Source organism: Aquila chrysaetos, chromosome 8 (genome assembly GCF_900496995.4).
Source record: "Aquila chrysaetos chrysaetos chromosome 8, bAquChr1.4, whole genome shotgun sequence".
NCBI classification, from domain to species: domain Eukaryota; kingdom Metazoa; phylum Chordata; class Aves; order Accipitriformes; family Accipitridae; genus Aquila; species Aquila chrysaetos.
In genome coordinates, this window is record NC_044011.1 from 42397604 (window position 1) to 42422583 (window position 24980).

At 50.3% G+C, this 24980-nt stretch overlaps 2 protein-coding genes and 1 long non-coding RNA gene across 9 annotated transcripts in view; 2 read left to right on the forward strand and 1 right to left on the reverse strand.

The window, feature by feature from the left end:
* Window positions 1-6324, forward strand: part of TBCEL (tubulin folding cofactor E like) — a 22475-nt gene extending 16151 nt beyond the window's left edge. For all 5 annotated transcript variants that reach the window (XM_030022130.2, XM_041125249.1, XM_041125248.1 and 2 more), the window contains exon 8: window positions 3646-6324. In XM_030022130.2, coding sequence (XP_029877990.1) covers window positions 3646-3964 — 319 coding nt within the window. In that variant the 3' untranslated portion in view covers window positions 3965-6324. The remainder of the gene's footprint in view (window positions 1-3645) is intronic.
* The window catches only part of LOC115344584, a 19092-nt gene extending 3458 nt beyond the window's left edge, over window positions 1-15634 (reverse strand). The window contains exons 1-2 of the long non-coding RNA XR_003924563.1: window positions 15621-15634; window positions 10187-10188 (exon numbers count right to left, since the gene is read on the reverse strand). This is a non-coding gene — a long non-coding RNA (uncharacterized LOC115344584). The remainder of the gene's footprint in view (window positions 1-10186; window positions 10189-15620) is intronic.
* Window positions 6566-24980, forward strand: part of TECTA (tectorin alpha) — a 35111-nt gene continuing 16696 nt past the window's right edge. For 2 of the 3 annotated variants that reach the window (XM_041125245.1, XM_041125247.1), the window contains exons 1-8: window positions 6566-8084; window positions 8213-8416; window positions 10864-11254; window positions 12796-12860; window positions 16011-16144; window positions 17454-17741; window positions 21776-21913; window positions 22450-22615. In XM_041125245.1, coding sequence (XP_040981179.1) covers window positions 12797-12860; window positions 16011-16144; window positions 17454-17741; window positions 21776-21913; window positions 22450-22615 — 790 coding nt within the window. In that variant the 5' untranslated portion in view covers window positions 6566-8084; window positions 8213-8416; window positions 10864-11254; window position 12796. Of the gene's footprint in view, window positions 8085-8212; window positions 8417-10202; window positions 10625-10863; window positions 11255-12795; window positions 12861-16010; window positions 16145-17453; window positions 17742-21775; window positions 21914-22449; window positions 22616-24980 lie in introns of those variants that run through there. The other variant, XM_041125246.1, reaches the window with a different exon arrangement.

A 24980-nucleotide genomic window follows, 5' to 3' on the forward strand; every position in this document is an offset into this window, starting at 1 on the left:
GTGTATTCGGTTGCAGTCTGGGAGGGGAACTAAGGTGCGAGGAGCCCTTTGATCCTGGTGGAACGGGTGTGCCACCCTGAGCTCAGGAGGAAGGGTTTGCGCATGAGAGGGAAGGTAAATAAATAGCTGGTGGGCTCTGAATCTTTTCCTGCTGGACTTGTGTCTCTGGGTATTGTGGTGACAGATGCCTTGCATGTCCAGGACCCACGTATTGTTGAGGAGGACACAGTGGGATATAGTTTTACACATGCATGATGCTACTGTTAGGACGTGGACTTTGGGAACAGGCTGTGTGCACCCATGTAGTTACACAGTACAACACACAACTGGGGTTGGTTTCCAGGTGGGAGCTCATGTAAGAAATTACTAATGTCTCACCCATCCAAAAAGCTGGTCTGATCTTGACCAATGTGCTAGCTTTATGCTATTTTGGTAAGATACCAGAGAATTACTTCCCCCTCTGATTTCTTAACCTTTAAACACTGTTACTGCCCTTTTCGTGGTCAATGGGCTCTTTGTCTGAATCCCTTCATCTGTGCAGTGTTTCCAAGAGACTTGTGCAGCTACTAAAGAGGGTTGTTCTGTTCTGGAGGAGTTGTGTGCCGCTACGGACTATTTTCTAGCGAGGCTGCAGATGGCTGAGAGTGTCCCTAGTGCCGAGGGCTGGGTTTCAGTTCCTGGACCTGTATGCAGCAGCCCTTGTAGGAAGGGAACCCTGGCATTCTTTACAGAGGGATTTTGTGTGTGTTTGTTGCTAAAGCTTCCTCTTCTTTGATCCCAAATCTGGTGTGGTCTCTCCGAAGGTGGTTTGTAATTAGAATCTAATGAGGACACACGCATGTTGTTGCTGGGGGTAAGGCATCTGCATTGCAGTGCTGCCTCAAGCAGAGGAAGAAGACACGCTTGGGCATGAAAAACTTAAGAGTGTAAGCAGCCCCCCTCAAGATTGTCGAGGTGTAGCGTGCGATAAGCGAACAGCACGCTCTCTCACAGCAAACCCTCCTGCTTGCATTGCATGTCTTCTCGGGCTGCAGCTCAAAGGGATCGGAAAGGGAGGGATACGGACAGAATAATTTCTCTCTTTGGATGTCGTGGGTTAGAAAGGAGTGCCAAGTGTGCAATCCAATATTGGCTGTATTCTTGAGTGACGTCTGTGTGTCTCTAGGTTTTTAATGAGTCCTCTGCTTGTCTGGTCCGCTGTTTATCTGCAGAGTATCAGAGACACTTTTAGCCAGGCTCAGTTCTTCAGCATCCTCTGCTCTGGCAGCCATTGTCTGCCAGGCTGCAAGGGGTGATTGTAAAAGTCTCCAGGGTGCCTGTTATCGGGGTACAAAAGAACCATATGAGCAGTGTGCCTTCATCCTTATTGATTTGAGGGAAGCCAGTCATTCAGACTCCTAACTTTCTTTGCAGCCTGCAGCTAGCATACAAGGAGCAGGCTGCAAAGCTTGTTCTGCTTTTCCTTTACATGAGAAAATTTAAGACAACATTGCTTGACCCTCCGCATATTTACACCACGCATTTGGGTAATCTTAGCCCACTCATGGTATTTCTGTCTCTCAGCTTGCTTGAAATTTGTCCCCCTCTCTTCCCACCATCAGCCCTGTTCACTGCAGTTTCCCTTAACGTATGAATCCTGGCAGTACTTCTGGTCGGCACGTGAGAAATTGTTGCTGGACTGCAGCGGAAACTGTGCCGCAAAGAAATCCTCCCCGTTGGCAACACATTGGCTAGTGCTCGCTCTTACTGCGGGCGGTAGCCCAGTGGGTGAAATATGGGGAGCGCGTTGTCTTCGCTCAGCACTAATGGCTTTTCCAAATAAATAGGCCTGATCCTATCACCCAGGTGACTGTGAGAGCATGGCACCGGCCTGCCTTCAGATGCTCTGCCCTGGTGAAGGCTCATTTTGTCCGTGAGACTGGGGAAATCCTAGTGTGCTGTGGCCCTTACCTCATTTCCCGGTAGACAGAGTGTCTGCTGTTCTCCAGGAATGTTCCTGCCTTCAGCAGGACTCCCTGGGGTCACCCAGCCTGCCAGGTCCCATCATCTCTCGACAGGGGCTGTGACACGGCACCGATTGCATTCAGCTCAGACTCGGATCGGGAACAAAAAGAGCTTTCTGTACAGCACATATTGGAGGGCCTCTGAAATGTTACCTTTTCTCGGCAGTTCTTGGTCTTTGTCATTTCAATCACATTGTGTTTTGTGTTGCTGTTCCGCCTCTTTCCCAGCCAGGCAGGGGAGATGCAGCCTTGCCCAATTGGAGCGATACCCGTTGACGGTGGCAGGAGGGTGAGACGGGCTTTCCATTGCAGGGGATGGCTCCCCGCGACAGACCTTGTGAAGGACAGTCGGAGAACTTGGCTCCAAGGAGAAAGTGATGGTGGAGCATGTGGCTCTGCTAGTAAAATTCCCATGTTGTCTTAGAGTAGGTGTGAAGGATCAGTTGGCAAGAAGTCCCCTGTTTGTTGTCAGCTTCCAAACCGTGCAGCAGCTCACCTTGATTCGGTGATCTTGATGATTCTGTGCTCAGTGTAGCGTAACATTGGGGACCTAGCTGGCCTCTTGGAAAACAGCAGGAATGTCTGGAGATCATTCAGGCCATGAAGCCACAGATACTGGGAATCTAGACTGGGGGTCATGTCCTTTGTAGGAGCACTAGCTTGCTCTGGCAATCTTTAGTGAAGTGCTTTCAGTGGAGCAGGAGGCGTAGAGCCTTGCAAGTGCAGCATCCTCTCTTTCTTCTGAATCCCACTGCAGCCACGGCTGGGGTTTCTGAAATTGTAGGAGCCCAGTAGAAAGCTTCGCTGCTCAGTTTTGAGACCAGTCAACTCGAACGTCTGAGGTCGGTGGTAACTTCACTTTCCTCAGCTAGATACCTCCTCCGTAGTCGGACGCTCACATGGGTTCATCTCAGTGCCATGGTGCAGCTCAGGAACTGTGAGACAAGGTGACTGGAGTGGATGGGCTTTCTAGGTTTTATTTTGTACTTTTCAGCATCTTGCCTGAGAAACACTGTGTGCTGTGTGAAGTGTCATGCCGTCAGGGGAGAAAACAGGACTCACACCATCCTAATGGATGTCTGTTCAGGTCATCAGACTTGAATCGGGGTGAATGTTGTCTCCCCAAAGTGTGAGCAATTTGGTGGCAAATGGAGAAGAAAGCTGGGGTTTTCCTTTAGTCGCTGCTGGGCAGGAGACTTGCATGGAGAGAAGCATGCACTTATGGGCTTTGAATGCTAGCTCGGCAATATTCTTCACTCGTGAGAGCCTCATCCATCCTTCCCACCTTGAGTGAAGTGCCAGTTAAACTGCGAGACATTTTGGAAGAGCCATATGCCAGCTAGTTGCTGACATGGAGGATGAGGACAGCTCATCGCTGTCTGGGTTCCAGTTTTAGCTCTTGTCTAAAAGTTCTGGGCTTTAGATGAATTGCACCTTGGAATCTGCGCTTACCCTCTTGTCATCTGGTCATTGTACTGTCCGTGCAGATGTTCGTTTGTACTTTTGCAACCTAGTAGCATCCTTGGATGATTGCAGTTAAAGTGGGGTAGTATCATAATGTGAAACAGAAACTGACTTGTGAAACGTACATTGGCCATACAAGCAACTATACCATAACTCTGGACTTGTTTTAATTACTCAGGTATCACGAGCTGGTCACGAAGTACGGGAAGCTGGAGCCCTTGGCAGTCGTGGATCTTCGGCCACAGAGCAGCGTGAAGGTGGAGGTTCACTTCCAGGATAAGGTGGAAGAGATGTCGATCCGTCTTGATCAGACTGTGGCAGAATTGAAGAAGCACTTAAAAACTGTGGTGCAGTTGTCAACAAGCAACATGTTGCTCTTCTACTTGGACCAGGAAGCTCCTTTTGGTCCCGAGGAGATGAAATACAGCTCGCGAGCACTGCATTCTTATGGCATTCGGGATGGAGATAAAATTTATGTGGAACCCAGAATGAAATAGCCTCTTTTGACCTTGTGAGTGCACACACGTGCACACACATGCCCCCACACACCCACACACATGCATTAAGGAATTTTTGCAAGGTTTTTATTTCAGTTGGTTGGTTGAGGTTTGGTTGCGTTTCTGTAGCAGGTAATTTCTTAGCCCGGATGAAGTGCCCTGATCTGAGAACCATGCCCGCCATCCACTGCAGGTGACCTTGAGATGACAATTGACTGCAGTGCGTGTGTTTCAGTGTGTGCAATACCTTGATGTTTTCTTCGATGCTCCGGTATACTCGTGATTTGGCGCGAATGGTCAGTTGTTCAAGCTAAAAAATGCTAGGGTCCGTAAGGGAGAAGATAGCTCGGTGCAGAATTTGATCTGGTTTTTTTCTTTTTCTAACTTTTTGGGGTTTTGGCTCCACCAGAGCACCCTTTGGCCTAGCTATCTGACTGTGGCTCGAGCTTGCCGAAGTATTTTTTGCAGCTGGGTGCTGTCTCAACCTTCTGTTGCGTTTGAGTTCACTGAAAAGATCTAAAACAGTATTCTGCTTGATTCAGAGCTCAGGTACTTAGTGCATCCACTTAACTCTACTGGTTTGGTTGGTATGAGTGCACAAAATGGGGGAGAGAAAGAGACCTTATTAGAAAGAAACAATTTATTTTCAAAACGCACGCTCTATATCCATGCTGTCCTATTCTGACTTTGGGGGGAAAAAAAAGTTTTGATTTCTGTACCAGTCTCACACAGTGTCTGCAACCCATAGCACTGGCAGTCTGGAGGCACAGGGACCCTTGCCGTGTGTGTTGCAAAGTGAATTTTGGAAGGCGGTGGATGGGCGTTGCGTTGGAAGGGCTTTTAGAGTAACAGGTCAAAAAGGGGTTGAAGAGCAGATTCCCCCCGTTGGCCATGACTCATCCCTGCAATGCTGAAGGGATCCTCCAGTATGCACTTAACTTCGTACCAGTTTGTACTGAAAGTGGAATGGCTAAAATTCCTCTCCTGGGAGAGAGTAAGAGTAAAGTTGAAGTTTGTGTTTGTTGCTGTTGCACCAGAAATGAAACCTAGCACTTTCCCTGGGGGCCCCTGGCTCTGGGGCCCCTGCTTAGGGTCCAAACTAGGAGAATGTGTTGGCTCAGATCAGTTTCTAGAAGATGAGTAACAAAGCAACTAGACTCACGTTTATTGTAAAGCAGGTTTTTACTATCTATATTGGCTTGCCCCCACACGCACCTCGTAGGCATCACGTGCTGCTGCTTAAATTAGCCCCCGTTTTCTACTGCAGAGCGGATTCCCTTTCTTGTGCAATGAAATCCTCCTTCCTTTGTATCCCTTGTTTTGCTTTCCTGTGTCCTCCCCTTGTTCCTCTGTCCCCCTGACAAGTTGAAGACTTTTCAAATTACCTAGTTATAAGCAGCTGCATAAAAGTTTTTGAAGCTGTGCAGTGAGGGCTCTAGTTACACGTGAACTTCTGACCTTAATTTTGAAATGCTCCCTTATCCCCATGTGCACTTTCTTTCCCATGATGCTTTTGTCCACATCACCAAGCTCCTTTTATATTCTTGGAGTTGTATATTTCTTGTCATATTTTACCTAGATTGCGGGGTGGGGTAGGATGGGGAGGGGACAAAGTATTATCTCATAGTCTTCAGGTTCAGGATGTGGGGACCGTTCGGAGGGGAGTAGTTCCGCATCCAGAGTAATGATTAAAAATGGAAGGATTTAAGACAAGTTAATAATTTGTGCCTCATCCCCCTGCCAAAAATGTCAATCTCCTGGCCCCGTTGAGAATGAGCAATAGGAAACGGAGCAAGATTTGCAGTAAGTAGCGTAGAGGCCGCGGCGCGTAGATGCGGAGCCGTGGTACCTGTAAAACAAAAGAGCGGGGAGGTGGTGGCAGTGTAGCATAAGATGATGCTTTTATAAGCTAGAGCTTTACTGAAGATGTATTTTCCATTTGGGCAGAGAAAGGCATTTGCTGCCTTATAGCAGAACTCTTAAGCCAACACTTCTGTATGATATATACATACATACGCATAGGAAAAGTTGTGTTTAATAAGATATTTTGTTATAAAACAAAGTTTTATGAAGATATGGTTGTTTAATATTAGAAGCCTATTTCTCCCCATGACCTCCAGTTTAAGTAGGTTATCCCTCAGTCGCGGCAGTGTCAGAGGTAAGCGACCGACGGGGATGCAAAAGTATCTCTGACCTAATTCTATAGAGAAGTAATTGCCTATGTGGGTATATTTATGGCATTGTAACTGGTATTAATGAGATGCTGTAACTATTGACCAACTTCCTCAGCACAATTAAATGTCTCTGTTTCAGAGAAGGAAATAAACAAAGACCATTAAAGAATTGAATGGGATGTTAAAGAAGACCCAAATATGTGCTTTTACATTTGTTCACCCACAAAAGGTTAGCCTGTCTGCAGACGGAATGGTGCTGTCACCGCACCAGCTCCGAACTGTCAGTAAATCATGCTTTTATTTACGGCGGACCTCATAGGAACTGGAAGATGGAAAAAGAGAACACCTACTGGCATACGAGGTCAACAAGCGCTATGCAGCTGCCGGGGATTTGGTGCTAACACCCAAACCGGCTCCTCTGGTCTGTTCAGGTCAGCAAAAGTCACGATATCAATATCACCGCCTTGCCACTTCATTGGGGGAAGGTTGTTTCTGGATGATGTTCTCAAGCCATTCACCTTCTGCGCAGCTAGCAGAGCATTCGTGGGGTGGAAACCAAAAATCTCGGTTGGCTTCCCAAGGAGAAGGAGTCATGTCCAAAACCCAGGGACAGTTTATGTGTCCAGATGATTGACTTTGGAAAGTAGGGCCAAATGGCACGCCACTGATGTGGCAAAATATCCCAAGTCGGCTCGCTTTCCTTTTGTAATGCCTTTTGGGAAGGGGTCTTGTATGTGTGCCATGTTGCTGCTTAACGGGGAACCATGTCTTGGGGAGAGAGGGAAGGGCTCTGAGCGAGAGAGGGGGTTTGGGACTAACGGTGGGTGCCAAGAATCCGGGAGGGTCCCGAGAAGGCTGGCGGTTTGATTTAAATCGATGCAATGTCGGGAGGGGCCGTGTCCCAGTGTTGCCAGCATATACCTGCTTTAGCAAAAGGTCCCTTGTTCTGTTGCATTCCTTTGAGAAAACAAAATAAGAGTTCCAAGCTTCTCTAGCTTTTGTGTCCTTCTATCCGAGGGCTACTTTTGTCAAGAACTGTTTTGTTGTTCATGCTAGTTCGTGCATAAAAGTCTGCTGCGGACAGTCTACACAGTGGGCAAAGCACCTGGTTCGGAAGGAATTAGGTGACAGCTATATACCAAAGTGTCGCACGGCTCCGTGTACTGAGATTAGATGCTGTGCCGTTGTGTTTTTGGATACATTCCTATTGAATATCCATGATTTGACCAGATGTTTCAGGCGGATTGCTTAACTGGCGATGTTATGAATATGCATGGCGTGGCAACTGTCCTCTGCTCAATCGGTGGGATTTGTAACTCCCTTTATTGGGAGTTGCATACATCCCGATGGCAGATGATAGTGCGGCCCGCGGCGGCTTGGAGCAGCTCGGAGGAACTGCGCCTAATGGCGCTCGTCGCTTCTGGGGAGAGGCTCTCGGTCTGCCCTCACCTACTCAGGTCTGTAATCCGAAGAAACCGATGCGGTGGCTCTGCCTCCGTCGGTTGCTGGTTTTGCTTGTAAATGAGATTCTGTAGGTTCTGTTCCTGTGCAGATTTGAAAATGCAAACGAGGTGCTGAAAGCAGCCCAGAGGCTAAAATATGTATTCCTGGCAGCTGTGCCTCCCTCATTTGAATGTGGCACTTTTGTAGGCGGTTAGAGAGATGCCTTCCCCAGAGCAACGTTAGAGGGGCTTTAGCCATCTCAGGCCTTTGCCTCTGTGATTGCTTTTCTGCAGCTACTGGAAACTTCAAATATAATTTAAACATGAAGGTCTATTCTTGCTCCCTATTAATGATGCATCCATATGTAATTTTAAAGAAAAAGGAAGAACCGTAAATCCATCTCGTTTTTTATTCTGGTTTCTCTCACGGGGAATATACTTCCCACTCCCGCAATTTGCCTTTGGTTTGCTCGCAGACTTAGTGGTGGAATTCAGGCCAAACAGGTAATTGGTTTGGATCAGTTCAATAAACTTATGTAAGTTTTTACACAAAAAAAGCGTCCTGAGTTTTGCACTTCTGTGTTTCCTGAAGCAAAACGTTTCCCTCTGTCTCACCCACACGCTTAACACAGACCTTCAGGAGAGTGAAAGCTGCTGAGATTTTTTTTTTTTTGTTCTGCTGACTGTTCGTGCCAGCTGTCTGCCCGGTGAGCTCAGGCACAGCCACCTCACTTGTGCGAGATTCTGCTTGTCGAAAGGAGAAGTCACAGTGCTGGAAGACCTAGTCCTCTTCTGGACTGTATTTCTCTGTGGCGGTGACTCATCTCCACTTCCAGGTGAGGAACAAAGCTCGAGCTCGCTCTGTTACCTGCTCCGTGTCCTTCGTGGGACTGGCCTTGGGGTTAAAACGAGTTTCACCCTTGAGGAAAGGCTTGCAGTTGCTGATAGGGAGGGCAGTATGACCCATTAAAGCAGTAGTCATGGGCTTAGCCCATGCTGGCCCGCACAGAATGATCCTGGGGAGTGGCAGGAGGAGGTACGTGCCCCTCTGGATGAGACGCAGCTCCTGGGCGAACCCCTCGCCAAGGCATCTTCCCTGGGCTGGCCCGGCTCCCTTGAAATGGGAATGTGACAAGGCACTGCCTGCGGTTGCTCTGCCGAGGTCAAGCAGCCAGAGACCCGTTTGTCTCATCTTTTTAATGCTTGTTTTTTCTTGAGGTCGGGCATGGGAAGGAAATTTTCTTCTAGAAGAAAAAAAAAAAAGAAAAAGTGGTTGGTTGTTCAGCTCCAATGTGCTCAGCACTGCATGATGGGAGCATCCCCTGCCAAAAGAAAATAGCCTAGAAGACAAAGTCTTCCCCAAAGAGACAGTGAAACCTAATCAAACTTCATCAGTGTAGACTTGCCCAGGACAAACAGGGCCAGAATATTAAACTGACAAAGGAGCAGAGGGAAACCTATTTTCACCAGTTTTCTCTGTCTTACAAAACAGGATGAGAAGAGTCAATTGATTTTCTTGTGGCTGGTAACGTTTAAAATTTGTATGGGAGGGAAAGGAAGAGCCAGGGTGCATGGAGTGGCAGGCTGGAAGAAATATGCCCCTGGAATATCAGTCAGTGCTTTATAATCCCCCTGCCCTCCTCAAGTAGTGGTTGGTTTAGAAAAGGGAAAAAATAAATTAAAAAAAAAAAAGAAGCTTCCTGCTAGCAAGGCCACGCTTGGAGGATGAAGAGAAAGCACACTCTGGGATTTGCTCTGGAGGCGTTGTACTGCCTGGTGCCCTGATGTACTAAAAGAAACTGCTGAGGTAAGATATGGCATTTTGGGTGTGAACTTACTAAACACATTTCTAGGAGCACCTGGGGTCCTGGGAAAAAAGTCAGGGCTTTTAGGTGGTTCTTGTTTGACTGCTGGCATTCCTGTCGCCTCTCCGTTCCTCATGAAGGGCGGGGAGCGGGTGTATGAGGAGCACAGGAGGAATACCTACCTCCTTGCAGGGAAAACAGGTAGCAAAAGACCCCCACCCAAAAAATCAGAAGGGAAAATCCTTCTTCTTTGGGCTATGTGGTTTTATCCGTGAGTACGTGGCCATTTTCCCACGACGGACTGCTGGGGTTGGAGCACCGCCTGTGTTAATTGAGCCTTAACGCAGGCTGTAAAAGTCAGCTCTCTCCTGGGGCTCTGCCAACGGCTTCCTTTACCCCTCGGCCCCTATTCTGCCTCTCCCTCTCTCATCTGACATTGATGCGAATGAAATTAAAGCAGAGATCTTCTCTCAGGCTACAGATTGGGCTCGGAGGAAGAGCTTTGGTCTGTGTAACGCAGTTTGAGGCTTACAGCCTGCGAAGCTTTGGCAGGTGCTGCTCTCCGGGGCTAGCGGTGCTCCCGCGCAGTCAGCAAGAGTGTGCGGGAGCCGGCCCGTTTGCACGGGTGGAAACGTTCACCAAGCAGCAGCCGCCACCGAGTGCCAGGGAAAAATAAGCATCCTTGGTAGTTACTCGGCTCCGGTGGCCACAGGGCAAGGGCACGGAGGGCCAGGACATCCTCGCTCAGCCCGTTATGTCCCTGTCCCGCAAAGCATGTAATTGCACGCTTGTGAACAACACGTCTTCACCTCAGCTACACCTGCAGCCCACCGTTTTGGCCCTCAGGGTAGTTGTGTGTCTAGCAAAACCCCTGGACTTGCAGAGACGTGCTGCCATTAGAGGTGGAGGGCAGGGGTGATGGAGTTAGAGAAAAGACTGGGCTGTGGGCATCTGCAAGAGAAGGGAGGTAGTGCCAAGAGAGGACTTCAGCAGCAAACTTCCCCGGCTGCTGTGGGCACCTGTGGGTGTGCCATGCAGCCCAGGCACCAGCGGCATGGAAAATCCCTGTGGAAACTGTAGGTTGTACGAGTGAAAACAGTAATAATGCTCACAGCAGTCCCTCAGTGAAACTCCCCACTGGCTCGAGTGAAAACGCCAGTCAGTCCTTCCAGAGAGGGTGGAAGCAGCAACAGCACTGAAACCCTCTCCGGCAGATTTGGAGAGAGCACGCTGCACCACGTAAGTTTTTCCTCTTCCACCTGTAAAAGCAGAACTAAGTTGCATTACAGAAAGTAAAGCAAGACTTGGATGGAAAAGTAACTCCATTTAAACTTTGGGGCGCTGCCTTTGAACAGTGCTTTAAGCCTAGCACTGTTTAATGCTAATCCTGTAACATTATATAGATGGGCTTTTTTTTTCACTTACACAAAGGAGGAAGGGGCTCAATTCTTCTGAGAGTTGTTTTTTTTTTCCTTCAGCGAAAAGCAATGCTGAGCAGCACAGCCGTGAGCCCAGCTCCGGCTCGCTGACATTTCCATCTGAATCCACCTGAAGGGGGTGAGCTTTTAGGGAAGAAAGAGGCTTCTCTCCCACTCCAGGCCAGAATCTGATCTCCAGATTAGCTTGCTGGTTATCAATACGGGCAACAGTTGTGATTGCAACTCAACACTCCTCCAGCCCTGGAACAGCACTGAAGAAAACGGACTTTTCATTTGCGAGCGCAAGGGGAGTGAGACATCATTTCAGTCATCAGCAATAATTGGCAAAGGAGGACCGGCATGCATTCTCCATTGACATAGGATTTCTCCCTGGTCTACCAAGATCGGTCTAAAATTTCAGACCTGATTGCTCCTCTAGTCTACGAAACAGGTTGGTAATTTTTTTCCATAACTAAAAAATTGTATTTTTGAATGCAATATGGTAAGTAACGTTTTCTTTATTGTCTGTCATGTTTCCCAAGTGGTGACAGTCTCGCTCTTGTTCTTGGTCTACCATAGTCTCTGCTAGTCATTGTCTGCCCAGTCTCTGCTAATGAATCCGCAGTGACTCAGATTTACAATCTACACAAAATTCTGTCGTCCTCCTTTCATCTTTCCAAGGTAGGGAATGTGGTAAAACTTTTCCTTGGGGGAATGAATTTTTCTCAACACAGAACGTGGTTGCTGGAAGCCGGCTGTGGCCAACGTTGATGCGAGTGGCATGCTGACGGGCGGTGAAGCAGGAAGGACCTTTCCTTCCACACTGTTTCACGCTTTCCGAGCTCCCGGTAATGGGAGTCAAGCGGAAACGATGTGGGACAGACAACGGCATGTTCCCCGCCGTAGTCCCACGCTCTATGCGTTTTGTATGTATGTGCGTATACTTAGAAGGAGTTGGATCTGTTGATCCCCATACACTATAGAAACAGATCTATAGGGAGAACATAAAGAGATGCTGGGTTTCGTAGCCGGTGCCTCCACGCAACTGAAATGCATGGAACGTATAAAGCTGAGAAGGTAGAGAGTCTGGTATTGAAACTAAGGCTGCACATAATGCATAGATAGAGCTTGTGTCTGAAGCTGTTCACGTACTTTTCCAGCGGGCTCGTGCACGCTGGGAGCACACGATACCTTCCTGGGAGCTCTAGGTGAGCCGTGCCTGTGTGTAATGAATGGAAGCGACAAGCAAAGAAATCAAAGCAGGTGTTTTAGTGATATTTTCTACTGGATTAATAATGAATAACAAATTGCATTAGGCACAGAAGGAATTAAAGCTAGTACAGGATTTCGCTTTGATTTTTCCAGCCCTGTATCTGCTTCTCTCTCTATCATTGATTCCTGTACAGCAAGGAGTTGCCCAGCTGTGTAAATGTTTGTGCTTCTTCCATACTCATCAAAAATGGTAAGCGATCGTGTTAGCGGCCAGTGCAAAGGATTAGTTGAAGCGGTGTCTGAAGCCCCTTAACTAAGAAAGCACACCGCGGCTCTGCATCGGCTCTCGCGTTTGGAGCAGTGCGAAGCTGTTCCCCTTCAAGTCAGGCAGAAGCGTCCATCGTCACACTAAGCGGATCAGGGAGGAATTGCTTTTGACCTATGGGGAGAATAGATGGCCCACGGAGAGCCGGGACTATTTACAACTTCAAACGCTGCGTGAAATTAGCAGCAGCTCTTCTGTGTGGTTATGGGCTTGCTTTGACAATACCTGCAGGGCGATTTGCTGTTATCACCAGGGAAGTCTCATTACACCACTTAATGGGGTAGGCATTTCAGGTCTGCCTGGCGGGCGAGGGACCTCCATCTCTGAAACGTCCGTATGTCGGCAGCAGTCAGGCGGCTTCGGGAAGCGACGGCGCTCCGCGTCGCCCGGGGTTTGCTTGAGGATGCGGTTTCCTACCAATGTGATGCATGTCCAGGTTTCTTTCCTTCCTGTAGGATGAACAAGCGATCGTTTCTCGGAACCTGGGTGGCCCTTTTGGTGATAACTGTGCGGCAGCGAGGTGAGTATCTCCTGCTCCTGCGCTGGGAGGCTGACGCTCGTCAGCTGTGCTGGGAAAGCGGTCGCCTCGGAGCAGAGACCCCAGAAGTACAAAGGGCTTGGAAAACACGCCCAGCCCCTTGGCTGCAGCAAGGACAAGAACCACCATGAACTTAGTATTTCCCATGGGGAGGAAGGCAGGGAGGGACCGCTGAGTTTAAGGGTGAGTGCTAAGCAGAGGGATTGGTGCAACTTCGTGGGTAAGCACGGGTGCCAATTTTGCACGAGTGACAGCTTGTGTCACGGGAGATGGATCGGCAGCCTGCGCAAATGGCCCTCACTTCATTGAGAGCAATGAAGCGACGATAGTTTACGTTAAATGAGGAGCTGGCACGCCAAGCTGAATACGAAGCTGGCAAAGCCAGCAGGATATACAGGCCACAGAGGCTGTTGAGCTCGGTGAGCGTTTTACGTATGCTTGCATATATCATTTATATGGCTGCGTGTGCACACATGGGGCATTCTGGAGGTTGTGATGATCTGGCCAGTCTCTACGAAATAGGAATTTGAAAAACTTCTGGTGTTAGGACTGCTGAGCAGGCTGACCAACCTACACCCAGGGCCTAAAGGGCAACTTGGGTGAGCGATAGCAAAACGTCATGTTTTGTGGGTAGTGAGGTTCCCCTGGGGTGCTCGCGGAGGACATCCGACAGCAGACGTGGAGGTGCCTCTGGCAGGGTTGCGGGGCTGCAGCCTGCAGCAGGAAGCCTCTCCGTTCACTTGTACCCCATTTCTCATGGTGTGCACTTCGTTTTGTGAAGAGGTGGTGTTCACATCTGGACTAGATGAGGCCCTGAGCAACCTGCTGTGACCACGGGGTCAGCCCTGCTTTAGGCAGGAGGTGAGACCAGCTGGCAGCCAGGGTCCCCTTCCGAGCTGTGGTTTTCTATGATGTTGAAAAGCACGGGAGCAGCTCGCTAGCCTCATGGAGTAATTAATCTTTGTCATGTTTCAATCTGAAGAAGGGCAAGCGGAGCTGGTGTGGACAGGAAAAGCCTCTGTAATTTGGTAATGTGGCAGATGTGCACCGCATGGCTGGTACTAGATGTGTGGCCAGCTTGAGGACCTCTAGCAAGGGAACCTAGAGCTGGGGAGTCAGGAAATTTGGAAGCCGTTTCTCTGGTCAGCTGCTGAGTTGCCATCAGGCTGAGGACAGCTCAGGCAAAAGCTGTGGCTCTCTTTCCTCATGCGGGAAACGAGGCCACCAGTTCACCCATGTGAAATGCCACTGGGGCAAAAATCACGATCAGTGGGGCCAGCTGGGCTGCTTGGCTGGATGAGGTGATGCATGCAAAGGTACGGTAGTGTCGCACTAGTAGTGCTAAAGAAGCTGGCATCGAGAAGTTTTTGTTGAGTTTCCTGTTTAAAAAAGAAGTTAAATCCGTGTCTCATAGCTATGCCTCAGCTGTAATAACTCGTCAGGTGCGTAACAGCTGTGAAATGACTTGTTTTACTACCTGGCAGCCAGGAGTTTTGCTGCACCCCTTTGGAGATATCTGTGAAACCAGGCTTGCGGCTCGGACACCGTAACACGCTGCCTCCCTTTATGTCCAGCGGAGCACTCGGGCCACGTGCGTGTGTGTCTTAGGAAGTCAGGATGCCAGTGGGTTAGGCCAGGCTTCCCTTTGTCTCCTCTTCCCCAAGGAAATTTGGACCAGTTGAGCCTGTGAAGAAGGGTCAGACAGCAACTCTCCCTGCTTCCAGACAGTTTCGAGCAGGGAGCATCCTCAGGGTAGCTAGGGGAGAGCATCCCCCAGCTCAGGCAACACTGAGAGGCTCTCCTGCGTCTGTGACGGCGGGGCGCAGAGCAAGCTCTCCTTGGCTGGAGGCCCCCGAACAGTGCAGGGTAGGGCCTAGGAAATAAAAACGTGTCCTGAATCCAGGGGAACAGAGCCGGGATTGTTCAGAGCCCGGTGTCTCATGTCGGCCAAGATTGAATGTCCTAAGGACAGGGCGCTGCTTTTCTAGATCAAAGAGGGGAGGAGGGGGAGGAAAACCCAGTGAAATCCCCATTTGCTCTGTGAGGAGCCACACCGGTAGCGAACTGGAAGAAACAGGGCATGAGATGACAGCAGAGATCTGGCAAGGGGCTGGAACGGGAAAGGACATGTACCCTAGGGCTAGAAGTGCCCGTTTTCGACTCAAGCCAATGGATTTTTGTCTGGTAGAATGTGGCAGGCTTGTACTGAAACACATCAAAACCGTCTTCTGAAGTATTTTTAGGAGAGACAATTACTCTCCTACTAGTTCACTGGCAGTGCATTTTAGCAGGAAACCTAATTTTGCCAGGAAATGTTGGAGCAGTTGTGACACCTTGGGCTGTAACCCAGCGGCAGGAGCACTGGGGGTCCGGCAGGGACGGCCGTCCATGGCACCTGGGAGGGCTCTGCCGTGCAGGAAGGAGGAAGGTGGCCACTGCCAGGAGCGTGGCTCTGGAGGTCGGTCTTAGTGTTGTTCGCTCCCCAGGTACCTGAGCACCTCAGCATCTGAAACAGCAAGTCCTGTCCATCCTGGAGGGGGGGGGGGTGGACCTGTTGTCCTTGTTGCTCCGATGTGAAGCCAAGACATAGGCATTATGACTTGATCACGGTCACATGGAAAGCAAAACGTGCAGCTGCAAGCTGTATGCACATCTTGTGGTCACTTTGCCGTTGCCCTAAATAACCTTTGGATGATGCTTTCTCTGACGACCCTGTCCCAGAGCCAGTCCCAGAGCTAGGACCTCTGCCCTGGCTTGAGACAACCTTTGGCTGCTGGCGATGCTGGGTTTTGGTGCTGTTTTCCCTCAGCGGACAAGATGCAGAATATGGCATCGTGGCCAAGTACCAGTTTAGCTAGTCACTGTTAGGCTGCTGCCTCAAGCGCGCAGCATAGAGCTTCACCCCCACCCTGAAGCCTCGCGTGGCTCAGGCGCAGGCTGGTGGCCAGCAGACCTTCGGCATCCCCAGCGCGTCTGCACCGGGGAAGAAGGTGAGGGCAAGGCAGCTATTTCGCTCTTCACAGGAGGTCAACATTTGGGGATAGGCAACCCCAGGGCCACCGCCATGGCTGCTCTAAAGTCAGGACCGGTCCTGACATTGCCATAAGGACTCTCTTCTCCCTCTCCTTCCAGCTCACGCCATGGCGAGTCTGTATCCGTTCTGGCAGAACGACACAAAAACGCCCAAAGTTGATGATGGAAGCTCTCCCGAGATCAAGATCTCCATCCCATTCATCTTTTTTGGAGCCCCGTACAGAAGCGTTTATGTAAGTGGAGAAGCAGACCTTCCCTTTATTCTTTTCCTTGCCATTAGCAGCCGCATTTTAAACGCACTCTCCCTGTCGTCAGGAATCAAAAGATTTATTAGCACCTACCTGACAAGTTCTTAGATTTCATGAACTGATAGGTTTTATGATTAAGAAAGTCAAAGGTATATTTAATGGGCTAATGTTCATGGGGAAGGAATATAAAAGGCAATAAATTTTCTTTGTAGGTGATTAAACGGTACAGCAAAGCTAAGGCCTTGACACAAGGAACATTATTCCTGTTACATGACAAGAAACAAGAACATGCAGAGACCCACAGGGGAGAAGAAAGGGCAACGGTTTAGACCCGTATGTAGGTGCCCGAGACAAGGACAGGCTGCTGCTGTTCTCAGATGACAGCACAGCAAAAGCCTGACAAAGGGGACACCGCCTGCTCCAGCCTGGGCTAAGAGAAGGTTCACCTGAGCGCATCAAAACAGTGCCTTAAACAGGGGCCTAAGTCAGCATGACCGTATGCCAGATCCCAAGCACATCCGTGCTTTGTGGCGAGCTGGTCTCTGTGGGTATGCCCGGTCCAAAGCAGGATATAAACCTGCCAGCCCCACAGGTTCAGACGAGAGGCAAAGACTCATCTGTTCCTCTGCCTGACTGGCTCATATTTGTACATGGCAGTGCTGGGAAAGCAGTAATCCTGAGGGGGTTTCGAACCCTTGTGTGGTGGGAGATTTCAGCATCCAGGACAGCAGGGCCACTTGTTCTCCATGCTTTAGAAAAATAATTGTTGTTATGGGGAGCATCTTTGGCAGACTCTGGGGACGCTGCCCATGGCACTAGGCGTCATGCCCCAGGATCTGTTGCAGACAACAAAACCGAAGGCAGCGGGCCTGACGCTTTAGCTTTTTCCTGGGAGCCCTCATACCATGCAGCCACCCGTGTCATACGTTGGGGTCTCTCGGTGCTGCAGAGCTGCTCTCCAAAGGCTGGGCAAACCCGGGGCCCCGAGGCAGGGTCCCAGCCGAGCCGGGTGCAACCCCACTCTGTTGGGTGTCTCTCCTGTGTTGGCCCATAAGAGCCCTGTTTTGCAGACTTTTCAAGGTTTTGTCCCACTTGGGGCTTCCTGCACTCAGCCTTTGGCCACCACTCCTAGGATGAAGTTGCATCTTTGCCCGGACGGTCAGGCTGTCTCACCGGCTGTCGGTATATAAGCCACCTTCTGCCAAAAGTTGCTCACCCCACGTTTTCTGATAAACCGGCAGCTTTCTGCTACCTGCAAAGGCTTGCTCAAACGAAAGCGGGCCTCTTTGTGCAGGTCAACAACAACGGCGTGATTTCCTTCAATGCGCTAGTCAGCCAGTTCACGCCAGAAGCCTTCCCCCTGACAGACGGCCGGGCCTTCGTCGCACCCTTCTGGGCGGACGTGCACAACGGCATCCGGGGAGAAATCTACTACAGGGAAAGCACAGAACCCGAGCTGCTGAGGAGAGCCTCCAAAGACATCCGCAAGCACTTCAGAGACATGTCCTCTTTCTCCGCCATCTGGATCTTCATCGTCACCTGGGAGGAAGTCACTTTCTACGGAGGAAGCAGCACGACTCCGGTAAGAGCGATCAGCTGTGCTTCTTGATGGGTGGTGTTTGATGGTTGAGTATATGTCTCTGTGTGTGCGTGTATATATATATATATGAAAAACTGTTCTGGCCTTTGTGCGTAAAGTTGAGCGAATCGCTTTGTGTTCCCGCTCCTCAATTCCCTTTCGGGCAGAGGAGCACCACAGTCCTTTCGTTCTCTCCCGTGGGAGCTCCTACGAGCCTCGCTCCCTGCTCTCGGATCTCCAGGGAAAGCATCGCCTCTTCAGTGTTTGTAGGCAACATGTCTAAACAAGGCTCTGACACCAGTTAGGAGTTTTTGGCTTGATCATAGTGTGGTGATTTTTTTGTTAGATACAAATGCCCATTTCATTTTTCCTCTGTGCTGTGATATACGACCCTCGCTTTGCCTGTGCTTCCACAGTGATAAAACAGAGGTATTTGCGCAGGGGGCTACAGGCACCTCAGAAGAAAGGCCTTTATAAAGGAGCCAAAGTTTTGGCATTGAACAGTAGCTCTGTTGTGATATAAACTACTCGAGGCTCCCACTCGCTCCTGTGCCATCAGTTTATAAAGAGGGATTCTGTTTGAAGGTACGTTATCATGGCAGTAACGGGGCCAGGGTGTTGGGCAAGACCCAGAAGCACCCAGTAGCTGCCGGCCCAGTGCAGAAAGCAGCCTCCTGCGTGCGCAGCATCTGAGCGTGCCGAGGGGTGTGCGCTCAGGGTGTGTGCACAGAGCAGGCTCCTCCCGAGACTGCGACGTGGCAAGCGGTGCCCAAGGATGGAGCAGAGAATAAGGGGCATGCCAAAGCATGCACACACTTGCATCCCATCCTGAAGTGGGACTGGAGGGCGGCCCCCTGCCCTGACCACCCCGTGCTGGATCCGGTCTGCCCACTACATGGGTTCAGGATAAACTGGTCCTGTACTCAGCCTTGGGGAGAGGGAGCGGGGCTTCCTGACACAAGGGAAAGAGAGCACGAGGCAGCAGGGTGATGGAAAGAACGGGCTGCAGAGCTGGATGGGAAGCCCTTCATCGTCTGGCTGGCTAGCCGTAATCATCTGCTCTGTGCTCCCTCCTTCTCCTTGGTCATCCTCTCGAGGCTGGATTTTGTAACTTGCCCTTCCTTCCCCACCGCTCACGTCCACCTGCTCGGTTTTGCACCCCGAGCTCACCTTGCAAGGCCACGGCAAATTTGAAGCAAAGCTAAGATTGTTATTTGCTCCTTGCCTGCATGAGCAGGTAGGGCTGCTCCGGCAGAAAAGGCCCTAGCTTGGGAATCGGCTGTAAATTAAGTTTTGGAAGTAATCCACTCTCCGAGGAGTTGGAGTCAGAAAAATGGGAGCTTCAATTTGTATTTATTTAGCAAAAAAACCTTTTCCTTTCAAATCGTGATGGCTTCTTCTGTGGCAGAGGCTGACACGCTCTCTCTGCAGCACTAATCCAAGAGGGCAGCAAGGGCATCTCTTCGAAAAGGGTTGAATGGTTGCTCTGAAATCCTGTGCGGACATCGAGATAGGAAGGGGAAAACCACAGGGAATACTGACAGCATTTTTGTGATGACAACTGACCTGCCTGCATGGGGAGACCAATCCCGACTGACCATAGAGTCACGCTAGTGACTTGGCCGTGGTAGCTCTGTTATATTTCCACAAATGCACGAGTCGTATCTCATAGGATGGGGATGGTGGTGTGATGTTTTTCAGGACACAAATAGCTTTTAAATCTGTGGTTAGTATGTGAGCCATGACCGCAGCTGACAGTGGGGAGGTCTATGCCGGACCGCTGACGCATCGCTGGTAGGGCCTGTGTGGAAACTTGGGGCGCAGATAGCGAGCGAGGGATCCCTGCTATTGTTTGGGGAAAGGGTTGTTTAGGATTAGCCTGTGTACTGTGAGTGCCAAAAGCTGGCTTCTTCTGTCTCGAGGAGCTGGCTCTGATAAACAGTTCAGCTCTTTTCCATTTGTTTGAGAGGCTTGAGATTTAATGCATTTTTTTTGCCATTCCTGGCAGCGCTTGCAGAAAAAAAAATACATATATATATATTTGCAGACAGCAAGCAATATAGAGATTCGTGTATTGCCTGAAGAATTACATTTGCAACACAATGCAATTTATTTTGTTATAGAGCAGCCTTCCCGTTCAATAGCGGCCAGGGCTCCGGGTTGGCACATGGAATAGCACGATGCAACTTAAGCAGGAAATTCATCGCAATGCAGAAAAGCTGCAGAAAACAATTTTGCAAACGTGGCCTCGGGGACGCTGTGGTTACTGTCTCTCGATGACACCCAAGCAAACGGGTTCATTTTCGGAGAGCCTTGTTAGATGGCTAGGGTGCTCGATGCATGTTTGGATGTGAGCACTAAACAGGGAAACGTTTGTGGTTCATGTAAGTGCTCCTAATGAGGACTGCCGGCCATCTTAAACTGTAACGGGTCAGCTCCCGTCACCCTCCAAGAGGCACCTGACCGGAGCAGGGTTTGTTGTTCCATCGAGGAGCCGTTGTACTATCCAGGTGATATTGCCTTTACGTGTTAATGCCTTTTGATCTCACGGTCGTGGGAAGAGACTTGGCAAAGGCGAGCACGTGTGCCGAGGTGGTGAAGAGGAAACGGCACGTATGAGGCGGAATCCCAGGGAAAGGATGCAGGAGTTAGCTTGCTCTCCCGCTTGCCCCAGTGTGAACTGTGCCATTCGCAGCTCATACAGGCTTCTTTGCCTCTGTTTTCAAGATTTCTCATGGCAGGAGCCTAATGCGCCTTGGAAGTGACATCCCTTGCGGCGTGCAAGTAGCGAGTGCAGCCCTGGGGTCCCCTCCTCAATCTTCAGGAGTTTGTGCTCACCTCAGCACCAATAATCAAACTAGCGGTTTTGCTGTAAGGGAATGTAAAGTGGTGCAAAGTGACCCCCAGTCCCTCGGTTCTGGCATCTTCCCTTCGTCTAGCAGCGCGTGTGACCTGTTGTTAACGTGGAGCAGCTCAGGACCCTCCGCTGGCGGTGCTCGGGGGTCGCTGGCAGGGTAAGCCCTAATGCTTCCTAGCATGAGATGGTTCGATCAATGTGCTTCCCGTGTCACCCGATAATTGTTTCTGTGGCTGTCGTTTCCTTCACGGTTTGCAGCACCCAGGTAGCTGGGCTCCTAGTGTTGCTCTTGAATAATCAAAAGAGGTGCAGCGCACGCTTTGTCCCCTGCTAAAATCCTGCTTGCTCAGAGGCAGGGAGAGCAGTTGTTTACCACGGCACGGTCCCGGCGCAGAGCGGTCTAGGATGGGCAGGGATGGGAAGGACGGGAAAATGCAGAAAGCTGAGAGAAGTGGTTGACCGTTAGTTCCCAGTGATGACCTCTGCTGCTGTATCTGCATGGATAGAGAGGATATCTCAAGGGCAGAGGCCTCTTCTGTCTTTCTGCACAACCATAAAAAGGAAGAGCTCGGGGCTATGCCGCCCTCGCTGGCTGGCAAAGCATGCCCTTCCCGCCTGGGGCCCGGGCTGGCAGTTGTGTGAATGTATCTGGAATTTGGGGGGCTGGAAATGCAGAGTCATTTCAAGTGAAAGGAAGAACACGAGTAGTGGATTTAGCAGGTAGCGAGGGGATTTGGCAGCCAAGCAAAGCGCATATTATACGTGGCTGACTTGGATGTAATCCACCGCTAACGGTATTGTAGGATATGAATGTGGAAGGGAAGCGGGTAAGATAATGTGGTGAGGAATAAAGCTAAGATAGGGTAATGGAAGATAACCGGTCGAAACAACCTGAATCCTGCCGATTGCGTTTTCCCCGTGAGCTTATTCTCATGCTGCCATCTATTGGCATTAAATTGGATTGGAGATGATGTCCTCCCAGGTGGAGGTTGCGGCAGGGATGGGAGCTGGCAGAGTTGCAGCAGCAAGCGCGAGCGTATTTTGGGTCTTGAGCTTCTGCCGCTCCTCACCACGAGGCTCCCGCGTCTCGCCCGGGCCAGAGATGAACGCGGCAGAAGGGAAGGCAAGCAGTGTGAGAAAAGCAGTACCACCTTGTAAATGTGCTCATGGTTTTCAACAGGTGAACACTTTCCAAGCTGTCCTGATCACAGACGGAGTGTTGTCTTTTGCCATATTTAACTACCATGAAATCAGCTGGACTACGGGGACAGCCAGCGGAGGGGACCCCCTGACCGGTCTCGGTGGGGTGATGGCCCAGGTGAGGCTCTCGTTCCCATACCCCCGTCTCTGTCGAGCTCTCGGATGGCTGCCTGTAGCTTTCCCAACGTATCCGTGCTCACTCATGCCACTCAGTCCCTCAACGTCCCCAGCACTGGCCTTGCAAGCCCGCTGCTGGGCACAGTGGGACAAGTGCTCCAAAATTTGGTGTTAGCAGCGGTGCCGCAGCCAGTCCATCTGCCCGAGGGGGGAGAGGTACCCTGCATGAGGGCAGCCTCCCTCTGTTGCTTCCTCAGTTTATCCAGGCAACTCAGTACATACACCCATAGATCTATATGTACGTACGTACATATGTCTACACATAAATGTGTAAATATACATCCATCTCGCTTGTAGTACCTGTTGACCTTTTCACTCGCATCCAAACTACCTGGAAACTGAAATTCCTGAAAAGAGACTTTAAAACTGAAGAAGATAACCTCATAAGTTATTATGGGGGACAGAGGAGTGTGGAAATGCAGCATCGCTTTCCCATAGCAAAGATATGTGATGAAATTTGCTCTTTCTCTGTTTTAGGCTGGCTTCAATGGTGGAAATATCACCAACTTTTTTAGCATCCCGGGCTCTAGAACCCCAGACATAGTCAATATCGAAGAAACGACCAACGTTAATGTCCCTGGGCGCTGGGCTTTCAAAATAGATGGCAGAGAAATAGATCCGGCCAATGGCTGCAGCCTGAGAGGTAAGGGGGAAACGGCATTGCTTTTTTTTTTCAAGTTTTGGGGCGCAGTGTAGCAAAAGGTAACGCTGTTGGGATGCTGGCAGAGAGGTGTCTGACTGCTCTGGGCTGCTGCGTGATTTGTGTTTTTGCCAAGGCACGCCCTCGAGCTGCAGCTGTAGGGACAGAAACATGTGAGCGGGGTTTGGGTCCCGTGCGTGTCTCTGAGTTGCTGCACGCAGCGCAAAGTCATCACCCAACTTCCAGCGATAATTGTCAGTCTGCCTATGGCAGAAGACTAATGCCTTGAAGAGCGGACAGAGATCTCTGTCATTCGTGGCAGCGTGGGCACGGTGGGAGAGCATCCTCGGCAGTGTATGTGAAGAAGCTGTCATCAGCCGTTGTTTGCCCTTTGTCCCCGTTGGCGTTGCCTCTCCCAAGGGGGACGTCAGTCTGCTCACGGATGGCCAGACCTAGCTCGCAAGTAGTATTTGCAGCGAATTCTCAGTGCAGCTGAGGTCTGACTTGGTAGCTTTGAGAAAACTGAGAGGGGTCCATAAATACTAGGGAGTCTTCTCTGTTCTCGGTGTTGCTTTCAACCACCAGCGAACAAAACTGTCATCAGTGCTAGGTTTTTTCCCTTCCTGGGATTTTAGTAGCATGATGTGGCTGTAAGCCTCCATTTCTGTGGCCCAGAAGCAGAACCCTAACCCAACATCAAAGGCGGATGGAGCTCGAGTGTTTTGCAGGAATAGAATGCCACTGAGCCGTCATCTTGATTCCTTTCTGTGATGCTGATGGTGGCTACGGGAAAGACCTGGGGACAGCAATTTCTGCTTTCCCCCAGAGTAGGAAAGCTGATGGTGTGGTCCCATTTCCCTTGTTTCTGCAGGAGGAATAGCAGGTTTTCCAGGCGGGACAAATGCCACGTCCCTGCACCAGTTACAGTGTGCGTGCATGTGTCACCAACACCGTGGGGTTATAAAGGGATTAATAAATGCACACAGCAACTGCACAGGGACTGTTGCAGAGAGATTATTGCATTGCCATTTGACAAATAAAACTGTCAGGAGCGTCCACTGTACTCCGGGAGTCTTTCTAGCAAGAGAGGATTGTCACTTGCCGACAGACACTGGAGATGTCACCACTTTGAGACATGTGGCTTCTTTATGTCTTGGTTTAGAACTGTACCGAAGAAGGCCCGTGAGACTCGGAGGCTCTTGCAGCCCCGGCAGAGGTTTCGGGTCCAACCCCTCCAGCTGCTTCCAGCTGCTGACCCCAGGAAGAAAAGCTGGACTTTGCAAAGGGGCTGAATGCCAGTCTTGGCTTTGCAGGTGGCGTGACGAGGGCAGCGTGGGTAGATCCCACCCCTGGATTTGTGTTTCACGGTGGACAGCCAGTCGCCCTCCACGAGAGGAGATGCAGTGCGAGGCATCGGAGGCGAGGGGGCCCGCTGTGCCTAATGGCACTCGTTTGCCCAAATCCCCCACACCAGAATGGTTGGCATAGGAGCCCTTGCAAGTGGGTCTTGCTAAGAGGAGATGTTGTTTGTCACAGAGAAGCAGAAAATAGCTTTATTTGTAGGAGGCAGGGAAGAGAACAAAAAGTTTAGCAGAGGTAAATTCGGGCAGTGCACATGGCGGAAGCCGCGCATGAGAAGTGTGAAAGACGGCCATATGGAGGAGAGGAAAACTTTCACGGGTATTTGCCACCCTTGTTCTCCCATCCTCTCTCTGCTTCTCACGTCTCTCACCAGACAAACCTGCCTCCCTTTATAGTACTGCCGTGTAACAAGTCTGCTCAGTCTATTGCTGTGCGATCACTCATCGTTTCCCGTCGTCACTGGCGTATGGTGTGGAAGTTACTTATCAACAGTTCTTTGGTTTTGTAAGTACTATGAGTGCTTTCTGAATGGGAGCGAATTTCTTCTGGGCCACCGATGGCAGAGTCGCTCTTCGACTGGCAAAGTTATGTGAACGGAGGCATTATAGAGATGGCTACTAAGCTGAAGAATGGTGCAAGTACAGCGACGGTGCTGGAAAGGGCCTCCAAAAGGCACGAGCTTTACCAGTGGACTTTCCCTTTGAGAAAATAGCACAAATGGCTCTTGTGTCCTGCGATACTGAAGCAGAATGATGGTGGCAGGTGTCCAAAACAGAAGGAATAACTTCAAAGCTAGCCAGCCTGCATGGTGCGGCACCAAGCCCGGATTCATGACAGCGCTCGCACCATCCCATGGCCTTGTGGTGCAGGTAGGACTCGAAGGGGACACACCGTACATTGAAAATGAAGCTTGTGATCGCAGCGCTTTGCTGAGTGGCTCTTGCTGGGAGTCTGTGCAAAGAAAGCAGCTGAGAAGCCCGGCAGCAGGACACTTTGGTGGCAGCCT